The 19,223-nt window shown below is 48.2% G+C and overlaps 1 protein-coding gene across 1 annotated transcript; it reads left to right on the top strand.

The window, feature by feature from the left end:
* The first annotated feature begins 174 nt into the window (after nucleotides 1-174).
* Nucleotides 175-9,865, top strand: Tubb3 (tubulin beta 3 class III). The gene is made up of 4 exons (XM_005073161.4): nucleotides 175-325; nucleotides 6,357-6,465; nucleotides 7,223-7,333; nucleotides 8,440-9,865. The coding sequence occupies exons 1-4, from the start codon at nucleotides 269-271 to the stop codon at nucleotides 9,513-9,515; spliced, it is 1,353 nt and encodes a 450-aa protein (XP_005073218.1). The 5' UTR covers nucleotides 175-268; the 3' UTR covers nucleotides 9,516-9,865.
* Nucleotides 9,866-19,223: the final 9,358 nt, after the last annotated feature.

The following is a 19,223-nucleotide window of genomic DNA, read 5'->3' as shown; positions in this document are numbered from 1 at the left end:
TATTGTCCCCAGAGCCGAAGGCCCTCCAGTGGCCCCTCCTCCGAAGGCGCGGCCAGACATGCTCCGCATTGTGCGGGCGGATCTCGATGCGTGGTGCTGATGCTGCAGAGCCTGCCGCATTCTGCGGCGGCGCCCCAGCATTGGTCCGCAGCGCTGACATCAGCTAGCGAGGGCGGGGCAGCCTCTTATAAGAGGGCGCGGCAGAGGCCACAGATCCTCCGCAGCCCGCTGTCCGCCTGCTTCTCGACTCTAGCCGTTTGAAGTCAGCATGAGGGAGATCGTGCACATCCAGGCCGGCCAGTGCGGCAACCAAATAGGGGCCAAGGTGAGGTTGGGCGGTCCGGTATCCTGCGTCCCCACGAGTGCCAGCCCCAGGGGGTTGGGGGGTGGGGGAGAGAGAGGCTGTTCTGGGAGCTGCCGGCGGAACAAAGGGAATAGTCCAGCCCCTCGCCTGGCTCCTGGGACCCCGGGATCCCCAGTTAGCTCCCCTCACTCTGCTCCGCGCCCAGGTTGCTGCGGACAGCTAGGGGCAACCCTTCTGACTCTTAGCTTCCATCCATTCTGCTCACCCCCACACACCATGGCTCCAGCAGGTACAGAAGATATGGTTGGGGGCGCCGACTGGGCGTGGTCTTCTTTGAGACAGTCACTTAAGTCTTGAGTAAGATGGGTGTGTCGGGCAACTTTGGGTGGGGCTCTCCCCTAAAGCCATAATGACTGTACATGCCTGAACCCCCACTGGAGAATAGGACGTCTCCAAGGAGCCAGGCCGCCCTCACATCGTCAGCGTTGCTCAGATCACCCTCAGCTTCCTTGCCCCACCCTGTTCCTTTGTTGGAGGGACTGGCCTGGACTCCGATGACCTTGGTCCGGAACTGAACTCTCCCTATCTGTACAAATCTCCCATCTCTAACTGTGCCCTCCCTAGGCCTCCCAGTCGGGACTGAACACAGAACAAAGCCGACTGCAAGGATGGCCGATATTTCCCCTCTATTGTCAGCCCACCTCCAGGTGTAGAACTGAGGGGGGTGAGAAAGGGTGTTGGTGCAGTGACTGTGCATCCCTGCTATGATTAGTGAGGTAGCTGTCCTGTTTCCAAGTCCTAGGAGGCTGTTTCTTACTCAAGGTCACACAGAAAGTGGAAGACAGAACCTCTTGATCCCTACAGAAGTCCAGCCTGGGGTTGGGTTGGGTCTGAGTGGGTGGGGTCAGCTGCCTCATTCTTCCTTCTGAACTATTGTTTGAGCTCCATATGTGAGATGGAGCTTTGTCCAGATGGATGCTGGACATAGCTCAGGGATGGTGTATAGTTAGTTCCCAAAGGAGGAGATGGGGTAGACAGGTCCTGGAAGGGAGGGGACGAAGCAAAGATTACCTCTGGAGGCTGTTACCATAGAAACCAGGCAGGAACAAAAAGCTAATTATCATGGGCTGGGGCAGTCACGTGGCTGACATGTAAATTGCAAGTTTGGCTCTAGGGTGGAGGATCTTCTAGTTAGGGGGGAGGGAAGCAGCACTAGGGAGGCACCCCAATCACAGAGAAGACAGCTGTTCCTATTCTGGAGGGGAGCATGGGGAGGGGTGCATACAGGGGAAGCTAAGGCAGGAGCCTCAGATCAAATCAGGGCTCCTGGGGTAATCACTGACAGCTGCCCTGGCCTGAAGGGAGGGTGAGGGCTCATTAATGTGGTCACAGGTGCCAGGCTTTCCCTGAACATCTGCTCCTGCAAAGGCGGGGTGGGGGGTGGGGGTGGGGTGGGGGGTTGCAATCCTAAGGCCTGTTTGGTGACCCTCCTGTGCTGGAACTGATGCTGTACTATGCTCCTACAAGGACTCCTGTTTAGCAAGGGCCTAGAAGTCAGGGCCACACCCAGGCCCTGTCCATCGGAGGCGTGTGAGCTGTGGAAGAGGCCTGAGTGCTGGACTGAGCTGGGATTTGCTCTGTTTCTCAGCACTATGGCCCTTAGGTTTCCCCTTTTGTATTCTTTTGGGGCTTTTGCTGTTTCTTTTGTCTTTTTTAAAACTTAGATGTTTGTAAATTTTTGAATAGCTGATCTTTTTTAACAATGCAAATAATGAGTAAATTATCTGGGGAGGGGTGTCTTCCTTGTCCATTGTTTCCCTTCATAGTAGTCAGCACAAGGCATTTTAGCAGTTTCCATCCAGCCCTCTGCCCTAGAGGATCTCACAGAGACCAGACTGAAGGGCCAGGCTCTGTGGGGATTTACCTGCTTAGCATCTGCCCCAGGCAATATGAACTTCCTTGGCCAGATTTACTTCCTATTTTTGTAGCTGGCTTTAGGGTCCCTGGTGCGAGCTGCAGTGGGGAAAGTTTTTCCCTGCCACCTGTAGGAACCGAGAGAGTGGGTACAGGAGGCAGGTTTTTGTTTTTGTTTTTGTTTTTTTGCTTATTGGTCCTTGGGTGGTGCCTCTCTTAGCACAAAGGGCCACAGGCTTTGGAGAAGTGATTGGGCAGAGGTGTGGGTGGAGTGGAGACAGAAAGAGAAGTGTGAGGCCAGGAGGAAATGCTTGGAAGCAGCAGAATTGGTGCATAAGTAGTGCATGTTACCACCTCCTGCGAGTTGAAGCCCTGGGTCTGGTGCATTATTATACCTGTGAAGAGTGTGGTGTGGGCGTCACTTTCCCTTAAGGCTGAAAAAGATGAAGGTTCTAGAAGTTGAGTCACTTGCCTTGGATCACACCATGGATTTGAACAAGGCAGAAATTTTAGTATAGGTGTATGCAGATGTGTCAATGTGGTTGGTGACATGTGCCCCCATCAACAGGAGCAGATGTGACTGGGCCACCCTTATTGTTCCCTTTGCTGGGACCTGAGAGCCTAGATTCATTCTCCTATAAAGGAGTTCCCTAGAAAATGTCCTTATGGTGCCTTTGTCTACTCTTCTTATCTGTGCCCCACCAGCTGCCTAATGCCACTACCCCCCATGCAGGATCCTTTGGAGGGTGTGACCCACCTGAGAGCCAATGGTCCTGGTGAAGGGGGTCCTCAGAGTTCTAGGGGAATTGAACATCCTTGGGGGCTCTTGGAGCTCTCTGCAGGAGTCATGAATCACAACTCTGCTTGCACTCATGTTCCACTACCCTGAGTCTCAGGGGCCTACACCCCAAGTGGGTCAGCACCTCGGACAGCAGCACCGTGGTTTGAGGGCTGGAACCTGGGGTCTAAGAGAGGCTGAACCAGGGTGGGTTTAGATTGGATTCACAACACCTGGTGGTTTTCTGCAGTGATGCTACTTAATGTAAATAATTATATTGGTTTAATTGAAATAATCATATTCATTTAATTTAAATAATATTATTCATTTAATTTAAATAATTATATGCATTTTCTTATTTTCTATGTAGTAATATTTTCTTATTAGGTTTTATTTTATTTGTGTTATTATATGTTAGCCTCTCAATATGTAGTCCAGACTGGCCTTGAACTCATGATCCTCCAGCCTCAGTCTTCTAAGTATTGGGTTTACAGCTCTATACCATTGAAGCTGGGAATAGTTTATTTCGAATTTCATTCTATTACTTTTAATTTACAAAAACAATTGTTGATGTTTTTCAAAGAAAAACTGAAGCACTGGCTGGTGATGTAGCTCAGCGTTAAAGTCCTTGTTTGTTTAGCATGCAAGAGGCCTTTATGTTTGATCTCCAGCAGAGTAAACAAAGCAAACACTGAAATGCTGTAAGAACTGAGCATGCTGCTGTACACTAATACGAAGTACCAGCACTGCAGAAGCTGAGGCAGGAAGATTGTTAAGATTGCTGGGGCGTTGGTGGTGCACGCCTTTAATTCCAGCACTCTGGAGGCAGAGACAGGCGCATCTCTGTGAGTTCGAGGCCAGCCTGGTCTACAGAGCTAGTTCCAGGACACCCTCCAAAACAATACAGAGAAACCCTGTCTCGAAAAACAAAAAACAAAACTAAAAAAAGAATTGCTTCAGCTTGGGTCATATATCAAGAACCTTGTTTCGGTTTTTTGTTTATTTGTTTTTCTGAGACAGGGTTTCTCTATGTAGCTCTAGCTACTTACTTTATAGACCAGGCTGGCCTCAAACTCAGAGAACTGCCTGCTTCTGCCTCCCTAGTACTGGGATTAAAGGTGTGCACCACCACTGCCCAGCAAGACCTTGTTTCAAACACACACACACACACAAACAAACCCAAAACCAATATAATAACAAAATAAGACCTGCAGATAAGGTAATCTATCATTTTTAATTTAAAATTTGTGTGTGTGTGTGTGTGTGTGTGTGTGTGTGTGTGTGTGTGTGTGTGTACACATGCTTGGTGCAAATAGAGGCATCATCAGACCTCTGAAACTGGAGGTACAGATGGTGTGAGCCACCATATGGGTGATGCTTGGAACTGAAACTGAGTCTTTTTTTTTTTTAGATTTACTTATTTATTATGTATACAGTGTTCTGTCTGCATGTATGCCTGCAGGCCAGAAGAAGGCACCAGATCCCATTACAGATGGTTGTGAGCCATCATGTGGTTGCTGGGAATTGAACTCAGGACCTCTGGAAGAGCAGCCAATGCTCTTAACCTCTGGGCCATCTCTCCACCCTTCTTCTTCTTCTTCTTCTTCTTCTTCTTCTTCTTCTTCTTCTTCTTCTTCTTCTTCTTCTTCTTCTTCTTCTTCTTCTTCTTCTTCTTCTTCTTCTTCTTCTTCTTCTTCTTCTTCTTCTTCTTCTTCTTCTTCTTCTTCTTCTTCTTCTCTTTTGTTTGTTTTTTGAGACAGGATTTCTCTGTATAGTCCTGCTGAACTTGAGTCTTCCATAAGAACAGCCATGCTGGGCGTTGGTGGCGCATGCCTTTAATCCCAGCACTCGGGAGGCAGAGGCAGGCGGATCTCTGTGAGTTCGAGGCAGGGCTGGACCGACAGCCTCCAAAACAATACAGAGAAACCCTGTCTCATAAAAAAAAAGAACAGCCACGTCTCTAGTTCCATTGTTTTAAATTAAAAATTAGTACAGCTGGGTCAGTGTCTCACACTTTTAATCCCAGGTCTGGGAAGGCAGAGGCAGATGAATTTTTGAGTCCAAGGCCAGTCTAGTCTACAGAGTGAACTCTAGTACCACCAAGACTACACAGAAAACCTTGTCTTGAAATAAATAAATAAATAAATAAATAAATAAATAAATAAATGCTAACGTGCATATGACAAAAGTCCAATGGCACCAAAGGGTAAACAGTGAAAATTCTCTTTCTCTCAGCCCCAAGACATCCAAATATAGACAAGCACATACAGACTGTTTTCTAACCTGCTTTCCCACATGGGTCAATCCTTTTCTCCACATGACTCCTAGGTAGAGGCCTTTTGTTTCTCTAGGCCTTTATATCATTAACTTATCTGCAAGTCATTCCTGCTCCTAGCAGTAAGAAATAGGCAATGATGTAGGGTCTCACAGCCAAAGAGGTCGCTGCTGGCCTGGTAGCCTGTGTGCCCTGGTGAAGTGTTTTCCTGTCTATAGGCCTTGCATTCCCTGGGTCCCAGGACTATGTAACAGTGGTGATTATCTGCCGAAGCTGCTTGTATGCTCTGTGCAGATTAACTCTGTTCTCACAAGAATCTGTGTTCATGGAGCCAGCCCATTGTACAGAAGACACCAAAACACAGCAAGCCCTTGTGGGGCCACTGTGAACTCTGAATCTTAGACCATGCTCTGTGCTGCCTTGCCCTGCTGAGGTGGTCGTGGCAATGTGTGAGGAACATTGCAATCGTGTGTAAGGGGCTCACTACTGAGTGTCACAGCTCGTGAGCCGATATTCCTGGATGTTGCCAGGCTCCTAGATAAGGTGCAAGACCTCAGACAAGCCATTATGCTGCTGGAGACTCCTGGGGCTTTTCTGCAGATCCAATTGTGGGTTACACTGCCTGAGGTCAGTGATAGGCCAGGCACCAGTGGAATCTGGCAGTGTGCATGGCTTGCACTGGTACTGAGGGTCACATGTAGTGACTGAGAACCTGATGCTGGACCTGACCTGTATCCTGCTCTACCACCTGCTCTGGGCAACTTTCTAGCTTTTGTGTGCCTCCAGTTAATTCCTGAAAAGAAAGAATAAAAAGAACCCCAGGAGATATCTGCATTTCCCTACAGGTGCAGAGCTGGCTAGAATCTGTTGGTGTGGGCTGAGTCCTAGTGCACCCTGGGGGCCTGGTAATGTTAGCCAGATAACACAGAGTAGGTATTCATTTTTATTCTTTCCTAAAGCCTAATGCTGGGCCTAGTAGGGTCCCAAAGTTCTACTTTTGCACTGAGGGCTTTAAGACTTCAGAAGAGAAAAGGTCTACTAGGGTCACAAGTGCCCGCTGAACTCTTTCTTCTGTTCTCATACAGTTCTGGGAGGTCATCAGCGATGAGCATGGCATAGACCCCAGTGGGAACTACGTGGGAGACTCAGACCTGCAGCTGGAGCGCATCAGCGTGTACTACAATGAGGCCTCCTGTGAGTACCACTCCACGTCCATCCTGACCCTGGCAAGAAGGGCCCCTGGGTAAATTGAGTCCTAACATCCATTGACTAGAGGCTAGCAGGTATGACTGGAAATGAGGCACACTATAAGAGTTACTGCCAGCCGGGCGTTGGTGACGCACGCCTTTAATCCCAGCACTCAGGAGACAGAGGCAGGTGGATCTCTGTGAGTTCGAGGCCAGCCTGGTCTACAAAGTGAGTTCCAGGACAGCCTCCAAAGCTACAGAGAAACCCTGTCTCGAAAAAAAAAAAAAAACCAAAAAAAAAAAAAAAAGAGTTACTGCCATGGAGTAAGATGCAAATGTATTTAATGATGGTGATTGCTGTGAGTAGTCCATCGATAGGCAGGACTTGATCCTACCTGTCCTAGGTCAGTCATCACACCCACGACCAGGCCAGAGCTTACCATGGGTTCATGCCTATAATACTAGTTCCAAAGCTGAGCAGTGGTGGCGCATGCCTTTAATCCCAGCACTTGAGAGGCAGAGGCAGGTGGATCTCAGTGAGTTTGAGGCCGGCCTGTTCTACAAAGTTGAATTCCAGGACAACCAGGACTGTTACACAGAGAAACCCTATCTCAAAAACAACAACAAAAAGCAAACAAACCAAACCAAGTTCCAGCCCTTAGGGTGAGAGCAGGAGTCTGGCAGGCTGAAGGCAGGATTTTGGGGGAAGTAGATAGATTCCCCTGACTCTTTAACTCACACCATTGAATCTTCTCTCCTCTCAGCTCACAAATATGTGCCCAGAGCCATCCTGGTGGACCTGGAACCTGGAACCATGGATAGTGTGCGGTCTGGGGCCTTTGGACACCTATTCAGGCCCGACAACTTTATCTTTGGTAAGTTCCTCTGCTCCAGACTCTGATGACAGAAACCTGGGCCTGGCAAACCTAAGTCAACAGATCAAGGCAGAGTGCCTGAAAAGGGGATGAAGTCAACCATTCTTCACTGGGACCTGGAGGGTGAAAATCACTTCCCATTTTACTATGAGCATTGGAGGTCTAGATGAAGGATTCTGTGTGAGAAATAATCCCTCTCGACATTTTACAAAGAATGAGGACAAAAGTGGGGTCTCCAGAGGGCTCCAGTTTATGAGCATGTGTCAAGAGGCCAGCGTGTCCTTGAGTCTGTGCCCAGTGACAGGTCCTCAGTGCTTACACAGTCTCACCTCACTTCTGCTTTCAAACTCAGCACCTTGAGCCGGTAAAATGTCTCAGCAGGTAAAGGGGCTTGCTGTCAAACTTGGTGATCTGAGTGCACACCCACACGTGTACATATTCTCTCTCTTTAAAGAAACAAAAGTGTTGTTTTTAAAGACTGGCACTCGAGCCGGGAGGTGGTGGTGCACGCCTTTAATCCCAGCACTCGGGAGGCAGAGGCAGGCTGATCTCTGTGAGTTCGAGGCCGGGCTGGACCGATAGCCTCCAAAACAATACAGAGAAACCCTGTCTCGTAAAAACCAAAAAAAAAAAAAAAAAAAAAAAAAAGAAGAAGACTGGCACTCGACTAGTGGGTGCCAGTTCTTAGCCAGTCCCCAGCCACAATAGATGCTCAGGATTTCTTTTTATTTTGGAAAAGAGGAGTATTTGGCTTAGAGGGGTGAGGAGAGTAGGCAAAGTGGCTGAATAAAGGACAGCCTTCATCTCCCTTCAAGGTCTGAGCAGACCACTGGGAGGAAAGGTGAGCTGGAGAGGGACATCCTTGAGCGAGACATAGCAAGCCCTTGCCTTATCCCAGATTCTCCCTACCCTGTTCCTAGCTTCTGCAGCTGAGATGCCCACAACTCAACCGTGAAACGCAGGAGGAATGAGAAGGTGTATTAGCACAGCGTGCATTTTATAGACTACAGGGGAACCAACTTTCTTCTAGAGTGTTTGGCAGGACCTAGAGGTCTACACTGCAGACCCCTGAGCTTTCCTATCACCTGCCTCTTCTGTCTCTATAGGTCAGAGTGGCGCTGGCAACAACTGGGCCAAGGGGCACTACACTGAGGGCGCAGAGCTGGTGGACTCAGTCCTGGATGTGGTGCGGAAGGAGTGTGAGAACTGCGACTGCCTGCAGGGCTTCCAGCTCACGCACTCACTGGGCGGCGGCACAGGCTCAGGCATGGGGACCCTGCTCATCAGCAAGGTGCGCGAGGAGTACCCTGACCGCATCATGAACACCTTCAGCGTGGTGCCCTCACCCAAAGTGTCCGACACTGTGGTGGAACCCTACAATGCCACCCTGTCCATCCACCAGCTAGTGGAGAACACTGATGAGACCTACTGCATTGACAATGAGGCCCTCTACGATATCTGCTTCCGCACCCTCAAGCTGGCCACACCCACCTACGGGGACCTCAACCACCTTGTGTCTGCTACTATGAGTGGAGTCACCACCTCCCTTCGATTCCCCGGCCAGCTCAATGCTGACCTCCGCAAGCTGGCTGTCAACATGGTGCCCTTCCCACGCCTGCACTTCTTCATGCCCGGCTTCGCCCCACTCACAGCCCGGGGCAGTCAGCAGTACCGTGCCCTGACAGTGCCTGAGCTCACCCAGCAGATGTTCGATGCCAAGAACATGATGGCTGCCTGTGACCCACGCCACGGCCGCTACCTGACGGTGGCCACTGTCTTCCGCGGGCGCATGTCCATGAAGGAGGTAGACGAGCAGATGCTGGCCATCCAGAGTAAGAACAGCAGTTACTTTGTGGAATGGATCCCCAACAATGTCAAGGTAGCAGTGTGTGATATCCCACCCCGAGGGCTCAAGATGTCATCCACCTTCATTGGCAACAGCACGGCCATCCAGGAGCTGTTCAAACGCATCTCAGAGCAGTTTACAGCCATGTTCCGGCGCAAGGCCTTCCTGCACTGGTACACAGGCGAGGGTATGGATGAGATGGAGTTCACAGAGGCCGAGAGCAACATGAATGACCTGGTATCTGAGTACCAGCAATACCAGGATGCCACAGCTGAGGAGGAGGGTGAAATGTATGAAGATGACGATGAGGAATCCGAAGCCCAGGGGCCCAAGTGAAGTTGCTCACAGCTGGGGTGTGGGGCCAAGTGGCAGCCAGGGCCAAGACAAGCAGCATCTGTCCCCCAGAGCCATCTAGCTACTGACACTGCCCCTAGCTTTGCTTCCCACCAGCTCATTAAGGCACCCTAGGGCTACCAGGTGAAAGTCCTTCAGTATTTATGGCTGTCCCACCCCACATGAGTCCACTTGGCTCTGTCCTCCCCATTTAGGCCACCTCTGTATTTGTGTTGCTCATTTGTCTCTGTTTTATTATGGCTCCAGGCCTGATGTTTTATGGTTGTTTTGTTTTTTACTGGGTTGTGTTTATATTTGGAGGGGGCATACTTAATAAAGTCACTGCTGTCAGATCTCTGTCTGGTCTTGGAGAGTTCTTTTTCTTTGCCTTTGTCTGCCCTCTTTTTTTTTTTTTTTAAGATAAGGCAGGGCTGATAGCCGGGTGTTGGTGGCGCACGCCTTTAATCCCAGCACTCGGGAGGCAGAGGCAGGCGGATCTCTGTGAGTTCGAGACCAGTCTGGTCTACAGAGCAAGTTCCAGGACAGTCTCCAAAGCCACAGAGAAACCCTGTCTCTAAAAACCAAAAAAAAAAAAAAAAAAAAAAAAAAAAAGACAGGGCTGAATTGTGTGTGATATAAAGATATAAATAAGGTTTATTTTGGGGAAAGAGTAGTTTAGATTGAGAAGGGAAGAGAACAAGCCCTTATCTCCTAGGCTGGTGCTAAGGTTTGCACTAAAAGGGTCTCATGTTGTATCCTAGAGAGTCAGGGAAGGGAACTAGAGAAGGAAGTTTGCTTAGTTTAAACTCCCATCCCAGAACCCCTGGCACATCCCTTGTGACTCAGGAAACAGCTCTTCCCATCACCCACAAGGCACAGGCTAGAGACACCGTTCCTGTCTCCCATGGGGGGGGGTTCATCTTCATCTTTCTTCCTTCTGTCTATGCTGTAAGCCATATAAGAAGCTGAAGTCTGGCCAGGCGTTGGTGGTGCACGCCTTTAATCCCAGCACTCAGGGAGACAGAGGCAGGAGGATCTCTGTGAGTTCGAGGCCAGCCTGGTCTACAAAGTGAGTTCCAGGACAGCCTCCAAAGCTACAGAGAAACCCTGTCTGGAAAAACCAAAAAAAAAAAAAAAGAAGCTGAAGTCTGAGACTTGAACTGGGGAGACAGGGAAGGGAAAACTGTTGAGAAGGCTGGGACTTGGCCTTTGAGAAGGCACTAGCTGGGGACAGGATCCAAACACTGGTTCCATGTCCCCCCTGGTGGTGGTTTCCCATAGCTTCAGAATGCCTAGTATCCAGTCACACAGAAAGTGTGCCATTGCCAGAGATCCTTGCCCAGAATTCTCCATCCTCCTCAGGGAGAAGACTGAAACCCAGAGAGGCCAACTGTTCAGAGGTCCATAGTGAGTGTGCACAGCTGGGTGAAGGCAGAACTTCTGAACTGAGCCTCTCTGTTGCCCATTCCATTATGGTCAAGGGTGTTGTCAAAGCTTAAGCCCCTACTCTCTGCTTGGTAGCGCCCCGCAAGAATATGGTATACACAGTACCTTCTCACAACCTCTCTCTATGTGTTCCTCAGCCATAGGTACTGAAGAAGATAGACTGGGAAGCTGCTAGCCCTGGCTTCAGACTATAAGGGTAACATGTCTCCAGCTCTGGCCCTGATGCAGGGTCTAGAGTTCAACAAAGATAAGTAAACAAAGGACAACACTGTGCTGTCTCAGCTGTGGCTGTGAAATAAACTTCCCTAAAACTTAGTGAGTGATCTGACTTGAAATCTAAAGCAACAATTTATCCTGTGTCAGTTTTGTTTGTTCATTTGTTTTTGAGACAGAGTCTGTTTATATAACCCTGGCTGTCCTGGAATTCACTATGTAAACCAGGCTGGCTTGGAACTCACAGAGATCAACCTGACTCTGCCTTCCAAGTGCTGGGATTAAAGACTGGCAGTTAAATTATGTTTTACTTCCTGTAATGTTGGTTGGTATAACTGTAAGGTCCAACATTTCACTTGTGGTCCTTTGCTGGGATGCAACCAAAATTGTGGTTCTCTTTTTTCTGTGGAGGCCTGTGCATAGTTACATTGTCTTTCCAAGGTGTGGTGGTCCTCTCCTTGGACTTCTGTTGTCATTATGAGGTGAATGTCTTTGCTCTATGTACTATGCACTCCCTAGCTGACGGGAGCAAAAGACAATAGGTCTATAAGAACATGGGAAGCAGCCTCCAGAACTGAGCAAAATAAGCAAATCCTCCTTACTGAACAGCATAACCACTTTCATGAAGTGATACTCCAGAGGTTAGGGCAGAAACCTGCTTGGTTCTCAGAGAGGGCACTATACTGGTGGAAGCCCACACACCTGAAGAGGCAGCACACAGGTGTCCATTCATTTTTAGGTGACTTCAGCCTGAGCCACCCAGTCCCCCAGGCAGGAGCAAGAATGTGCATACAGCATTGACATTTAGTGTCCCTGTCTACAGCAAAGGTACACCTCCTGTCAGGAGTCAGTCACATCCTGAGAACTCGTGTATATACTAGGGGCTTCTATTTCAAGTCAGTAGGTTATTTGGGTGGTCTGTTATATAGCATAGATAGTGGACTGTGAAATCTCTGGTCTGCTTGACCTTGGAGCTCAGTCTGCCAGCTCCCTTGGTGTTCTTAAGTAAAAGGTGGGGCAAATCTAGAAATCAGCCCCAAGTTCATGTACAACCACCAAAGGCCAGACACTGCTTTTTTTCTCTTCCCATGGTGAATGTAGTAGAAATGGCAGGTAGCAAATTCTAGCTTGTCATTTCCAGTGGTAGGGTGATTTAGTGTGGTTAAAGTTTAAAAAAAAGAACAGTGTGTGATGATGCATATCTTTAATTCTAGTACTTTGAAGACAGAGGCAAGAGGATCTCTGTGATTCAAGGTCAGCCTGGACTACCTAGGGAGCTCCAGGGCATCCAGGACTATACAGACAGACTCCATCTCAATAAATAAATAAATAAATAAACAAACAAGTAATTGCTGGTGTGATGACAAATACCTTTAATTCCAGCACTCTGAGACCTGTCAAAAGAAAGAAAGAGAAGAAAAACAGAAAGAGAAGACTGACTAAAGATATGACTGCCTTCACTGGGCAGCTGCCCGCAAGCAATAGAAAGGGGAAGTGCTGTATGAGCCCCGGCAAAGAGGCTTGAGCAGGAAAGGCTGCAGGAAGTGGAACTGAGCAAAACACCAGACTGGTCTTTGTTCTTAAACGGAGTCTCACTATGTAGCCCAGGCTGGCTTAGAACTCCCTATGTAGCCCAGGCTGGCATTGAACTCACACAGGTCTGCCTGTCTGTCTCCCAAATGTTGGAATTCAAGGCATCACCAATGCTTTTGGCAGGTTGGTCTTTGAACGTCCTGATCATGCCATGTGATTGATGTTATAATTGTCCTATTTTGGAAAAGTGACTTTGTGCGTGTGTGTGTGTGTGTGTGTGTGTGCACGCGTGTGCGTGTGTGTATCTGATGGATATGTGCCTATGTGTGATTGCACACGCATGTGTGGGGGTTAGAGCTTGAAGTGTCTTCCTCCATTCTTTTAAATACATTTATTTTATTTTGTGTGTATGAGTGTTTTGCCTGCATGCATGTGTATGTGTCGTGTGTGCCCTGCTGCCCTGGAAATCCAGAAGAGAGCATAGAACTCCTGCAACTGAAGTTACAGACGGTTATGAGCTGGCAGGTAGGTGCCAGGAACTGCACCCCAGTCCTCTGGAAGAACAGCCTGTGCTCTTAACTGCTGAGCCATCCCTCTCTAGCCTCTGTTCTTTCCCCCACCTTATTTCTTACTTTTATTTATTTTTTTCCCCACCTTATTTCTTGAGACAGGATCTCTCACTCAACCTGGGACTCAGTCGATGGCTGACCAGTGATTTCTAGAGATGTGTCTGCCTCAGCAGCCCCAGTACTGGGTTATGAACCCACAGCAATGTCAGCTTTTTATGCGGGTTCTGGGGAGCAATTTATGTCCCCACTTTACCAACTGAGCCATCTCCTGGACAATGGGCAACTAGCCTGTTTTTTAAGGTCCTGTTTGGTTATGTGGCCCCTCACTTCATTGGCTGTTGTGTTCTTGTCTGTAGGAACTTAGCCCAGAAAAATGGCTTCTTCCATTTGTTTTGGTTTTTGACAGTCTTATTATGTTGCCCAGGCTGGTCAACGGTCCCAGAGTTCCTCCTGTCTCAGCTTTCTTATAACTTGCTACTACAGGCAATGATCTCTTTTAAGTTACAAAGAAGTGATGCCTTTAGATTTTTGGACATAAAGAAATAGATTGAGCTAGGCGGTGGTGGCTCATGACTTTAATCCCAGCATTCAGGAGGCAGAGACAGGCAGATCTCTGAGTTTAAGGATAGCCAGGGCTATACAGAGAAACCCTGTCTTGAGAGAGAGAGAGAGAGAGAGAGAGAGAGAGAGAGAGAGAGAGAGAGAGAGAGAGAGAGAGAGAGGGAGAGAGGGAGAGGGAGAGGGAGAGGGAGGGAGAGGGAGGAAGGGAGGGAGGGAGGGAGAGGGAGAGGGAGAGGGAGAGAGGGAGGGAGGGAAAAGAAAAGAAAGTGGTCACACAACTCCTTGATCAAGATAGAAGCTCCAAATACAGCTGGCAAAAATAGAAAGTGCCAGCCTGGCAGTGGTGGTGCAGGCCTTCAATCCTAACACAAGGGAGGCAGAGGCAGGTGGATCTGGGAGTTCGAGATCAGTCTGTTCTACAGAACGAGTTCCAGGACAGCCATGCTACACAGAGAAACCTCTTGAAACAGATAGACAAACAAGAAAGAGAGAGAGAGGGAGGGAGGAAGGGAGGGAGGGAGGGAGGGAGGGAGGGAGGGAGGGAGGGGGAGGATAATGAAAGAGAAACAGGAAAAAAAGGAAGGAAGGGAGAGAGGGAGGGAGGGAAAGAAGGAAGGAAGGAAGAGAGAGAGAAAAAGAAAGAAAGAGAAAAAGAAAGAAAGAAAGAAAGAAAGAAAGGGAGAAAGAAAGAAAGGGAGAAAGGAAGAAAGGGAGAAAGGAAGAAAGGGAGAAAGGAAGAAAGAAAGAAAGTTCCTGCTTCAGAGCGAGTTCCAGACTGCCAGTAAGGTAGGCTTGCCCAGGCAGAGCTCAGCCCACGGCTTCTGTTCTTACTCAGGCTTTGCCCCAGGCTCCACCCCTGTAAATCCGCCCTCTTGGGCTTGGATCAACCCACTCTTTCGCTTCCATTGGCTCCACCCGATGGCCCCAGCACTCTGGCCTTTTGATTCGCTTTCCAAGGACACGTGTCCAACCTCAGCATTGCGGAAGAAGGCAGAGTTTCATTTGGTTTGTCCTGGGTTGCCTGGTGACGGTCGTGCTGAGTCACTGCCACAGGAGCTTTAGGAGTTAAATTGAACAGTAATATTTTCAAGGGAAGGCGTGGCATGTCTGTTGGAGCATACACGCCCGTTCTTAGGGCCACTAGGAGCTCACTGAAAGAGGTCAAGGAGGCCAGAGTTGCTGCAGCAGAATCGATGCCTTAAAGAGTTGTGGTTGCATGACCTGAGCAGAAGTACCTAGTAGTTTTGGAGAGTATTAGTTCAAAAATTGGCGCCGGGCGGTGGTGGCGCACGTCTTTAATCCCAGCACTCGGGAGGCAGAGGCAGGCGGATCTCTGTGAGTTCGAGGCCAGCCTGGTCTACAGAGTGAGTTCCAGGACAGCCTCCAAAGCCACAGAGAAACCCTGTCTCAAAAAACCAAAAAAAAAAAAAAAAAAAAAAAAAAAAAAAATTGGCTGGGGAGAGTGTCTACACCCAGAGTAACAAACTCCTACGACTTTTGCTAAGCTTACCTCTGAGTTAAGAACAACAAGATTTGCTCCCTGCCAGGTGCTCTCCTTGAAGGTTCTAGACTTAAACCTCATTAATGCTTCATAACCACATTGCATGCATGTTGTAGAGATCCGCTTGACCTGACCATGATGGGGACTTAGGAATTGCTTTTGCTAAACAATGGACTCCTGGCACTCTGGAGGCAGAGGCAGGCTGCTCTCTTTCAGTTGTTTTGAGAGACCAGCCTGGTCTGCACAGTGAATTCTAGGCTATACATAGTGGGGCCCTATTTCAAACAAACACCGCCCCCAAGGAACTCCTCATCTGGGCCCACAAAGCAAGCTAAAGGCCTGGTGTTCCTGCTTGGTTTTTCACTGGTCTCCTTTGTCTTAAACATTTATGTCAGACATCTTCATAACCCTTAGTCATCTTAGTCACTCCAGGAATACCTGCCCCCAAAGGAGTTGGGAATGTAGTTTAATTGATAGGGTGCTTGCCTACTATGCAGAAAACCCTGGGTTTGATCCCAGACAATGCAAACAAAACAAAACAAAACCAGAAATTTGTAATCTCATTTCCCAGGAAGTGGAGGTAGGAGGATTAGAAATTCAAGGTCATCCTTAGCTACACATTTAGTTAGAGGCCTGCCAGCCCGGGCTACTTAAAACTGTATAAAAACAAACAAAAATTTAGAAAAGGTGCTGGAAACTCTCCAGTCATGGCTGCAAACTTGCAGACACCTTGGCTTCCAGCAGCAAGAGTAGCAGCAGCAATTCACAGATCCCCAGATGAGAGCATCCCTAAGCAGTAGCAATTATTTTATGGGAGCCCAGACTGTCTCCTCAAGCAATAATCTTAGCCTGCAGACCTAGAATTGAGGCAGTGATCACCCAGAGTACAGTAACTACTCATATCTCCTACCTTTCTGTTCCACTTCTTCCTTTGTGTAAACTGGAAGCTTATGTTCACATTCCAAAGATGAGCTGAAGTTCTTCTAATTCTCTTATTAATACCATTATATTAATTAAAATCCTTTACTGTCATATTTATTTATTTATTTGTCTGCTTGGTTTGGCTTGGTATTTTTCTTTTTCTTTTTTTTTTTTCAAGACAGGGTTTTACTGTGTAGTCCTGGCTGTCCTGGAATTCACAGAGATTCACCTGCCTCTGCCTCCCAAGTGTTGGGAGTTTTGTTTGTTTGTTTGTTTTTCGAGACAGGGTTTCTCTGTGGCTTTGGAGGCTGTCATAGAACTAGCTCTTTTAGACCAGGATGGTCTCGAACTCACGGAGATCTGCCTGCTTCTGCCTCCTGAGTGCTGGGAATAAAGGCATGTGCCACCACCACCCGGCTTCAAGTGCTGGGATTAAAGGTGCCTGGCCTTATTTTATTTTTGAGTCGTGGTCTCATCCAGTACAGATTGGCCTTATGCTTATGGCAATCTACCTGCCTCAGACTTTAATTCAGGGACTACGGATGTGAGCCACTGGGCAGAAAGAAAGCTTATTCATTTGTTTGTTTGTTTATTTATTTGAGACAGGGTATCACCATGTAGTCCTAGCTGGCCTGGAATTTATAGAAATCTGCCTGCCTCTGCCTTCCTGGTGCTGGGATTAGTGTGCACCACCACACTTGGGCAAGAGAGACATTTCTTTAAAATGCCATCCTCAGGCCAGGCAGGTGTGGTGGAGTGTGTGGTCCATTTACACTCCCCCATGTCTCCTTCTGTCCTTGGGGTAGGGAAATAGGACCCCGCTCAAAAGAAACCTCCCCAGCAGAGGGTGGCTTTAGTTAGAGATGTGTGGGAGAGAGCAAGCAGACTCCGTTGGAAGAGGGAAGATATGTAAGAGGAAAATGAATGCTGACTGGGGACTGGTGAGAAGGTGAGAGGAATCAGAGCCATGGATTGGAACCACCTGGCTCCAGGAGCGAGGGTAGCAATCCTCTGTGAAATCTCTTCCCGGCTTGTACTCATCCACCCTCCATACTACATCAGAGGACTCTTTTAACAACAAAATCATAGCCAGACATGGTGGTTCACATGTGTGATCCCAGCTGTAGGCAGAGTTTTCCTGTCTTGGCAGCTGTTTCCCAAATAACCAATGCTGAGGCTTAATATGAATTATAAATGCTTGGCTGATAGCTCTTACACTTAAATTAACTCATATTTCTTATCTACGCTTTGCCATGTGGCTTGGTACCTTTTCTCAGTATGGCATGCATGCCCGTTTTGTTCCTCTGCCTCTCCTCGAGACCCTCTGACTCCACCCCTCTTCCTCCTAACATTCTTTCTGTTTCAGGCTATCTTGCCCAACTTCTTCCTGCCCAGCTATTGGCCAATCACCTTTTTTTTTTTTTTTGCAATGAGAGCAATACATATTTATAATATACAGAAGGATTATTCCACAGCACCAACCATTTGGTAGATTGAGACAGCCTGGGTTACATAGTGTGTTCCAGACTAGCCTGGGCTACAGACTGTGCCTCTATCTCAAAAAAAAACCAAACAAATCTCTTCACGGCAATAGAAACCCTAAGTAAGACAGACATCATGACTGTGGTAACTCATATAAAAGAAAGTATTTGATTGGGGCTTACTTACATTTTTAAGGGTTTAGTCCTTTCTCATTGAGGTGGGGAGCATGGTGGCTTGCAGGCAGACATGGCGCTATGAGAGGTAGCTGAGAGTTCTACATCTGGATCCACAGGTAGCAAGAAGAGAGAGGGAGACACTGGGCTTAGCTTGGGCTTTTGAAACTCCAAAGCCCACCCTCAGTGCTCACTTCATCCAACAAGACCACACTTACTCCAACAAAGCCTACCTCCTGATCCCTCTCAGGTAGTGCCATTCCCTGATGACCAAGCATGAAAATTTAGGAGGACATGGGAGCCATTCTTATTCAAACCACCACAGTTTTCCCTTAAAAAAATTATTTCTAAGCAGGGAGGTGGTGGCGCACACCTTTAATCCCAGCACTCGGGAGGCAGAGGCAGGTGGATCTCTGTGAGTCTGAGACCAGCCTGGTCTACTAGAGCTAGTTCCAGGACAGCCTCCAAAGCCACAGAGAAACCCTACCTCGAAAAACCAAATATATATATATATATATATATATATATATAGTTCTGAGACAGGGTCTCATGTAGTTCCGAGTAGCCCTGAATTCTCATGTAGCTAAGCCTAGTCTTGAACTTCCAATACTCCTATCACTACATTCTGTGGAGTAGTCTATCTGCTAGGGAGACCGTTTTCTACTCAGACCATCCTCATGTGGGGGTTCAATTGTTCCTGGGCCTGTGTGACTGGTACCTTTGGGCCCAAGCACTGGTCTAGGCCTCCAGCACTGAGGAAAGAACACAAAACGATTGCCTGTAGCTCCTAGCTTTGGGGATGAGGAAGAGACAGTAAGTACAAATGTAAGAGGAGGGATCTCAGACAGTGATGAGCATGTTAGGGAAAGGGCCATGCCTTTCAGAGATCTCTGCTGGAAACTGAGGATGAAGACATTCGGCTGTCATTAGAAAAGAATGTTTCATAGAGGCTGAGCTGGAGAGGGCCCTAAGTATGGGCCTGGCCTGTTATGGGAGAAGAAGGAGGCTGGTGAGAGAGCTGGGAGGCAGACTTCTTCCCCGGGACACTTTCAACTGCTGGGCTTTAACTTGAGGGAAGCTGAGGATGGTGAGGATGCCGTGGCTGTGGTGGTTACCTTGGAGTGGGGAGAAGAATGGCTAGTCCTGGGCACTGGTGAAAGTCAGGCATCACAACGCATCCGGGGAATGTGATCAGGAATGCACTACAGTTTGACTAGAGGTGGGAATGATTTACCTGCTATTAAAGAGGAGTGTGTGTGTGTGTGTGTGTGTGTGTGTGTGTGTGTGTGTGTTGTTGTTGTTGTCTCAGATA

This window comes from Mesocricetus auratus, unplaced genomic scaffold, assembly GCF_017639785.1.
Source record: "Mesocricetus auratus isolate SY011 unplaced genomic scaffold, BCM_Maur_2.0 Super-Scaffold_6723, whole genome shotgun sequence".
Lineage (NCBI taxonomy): Eukaryota > Metazoa > Chordata > Mammalia > Rodentia > Cricetidae > Mesocricetus > Mesocricetus auratus.
The sequence above is the reverse complement of the archived record's forward strand: the minus strand, read 5'-3'. Positions and strand labels throughout refer to the sequence as shown.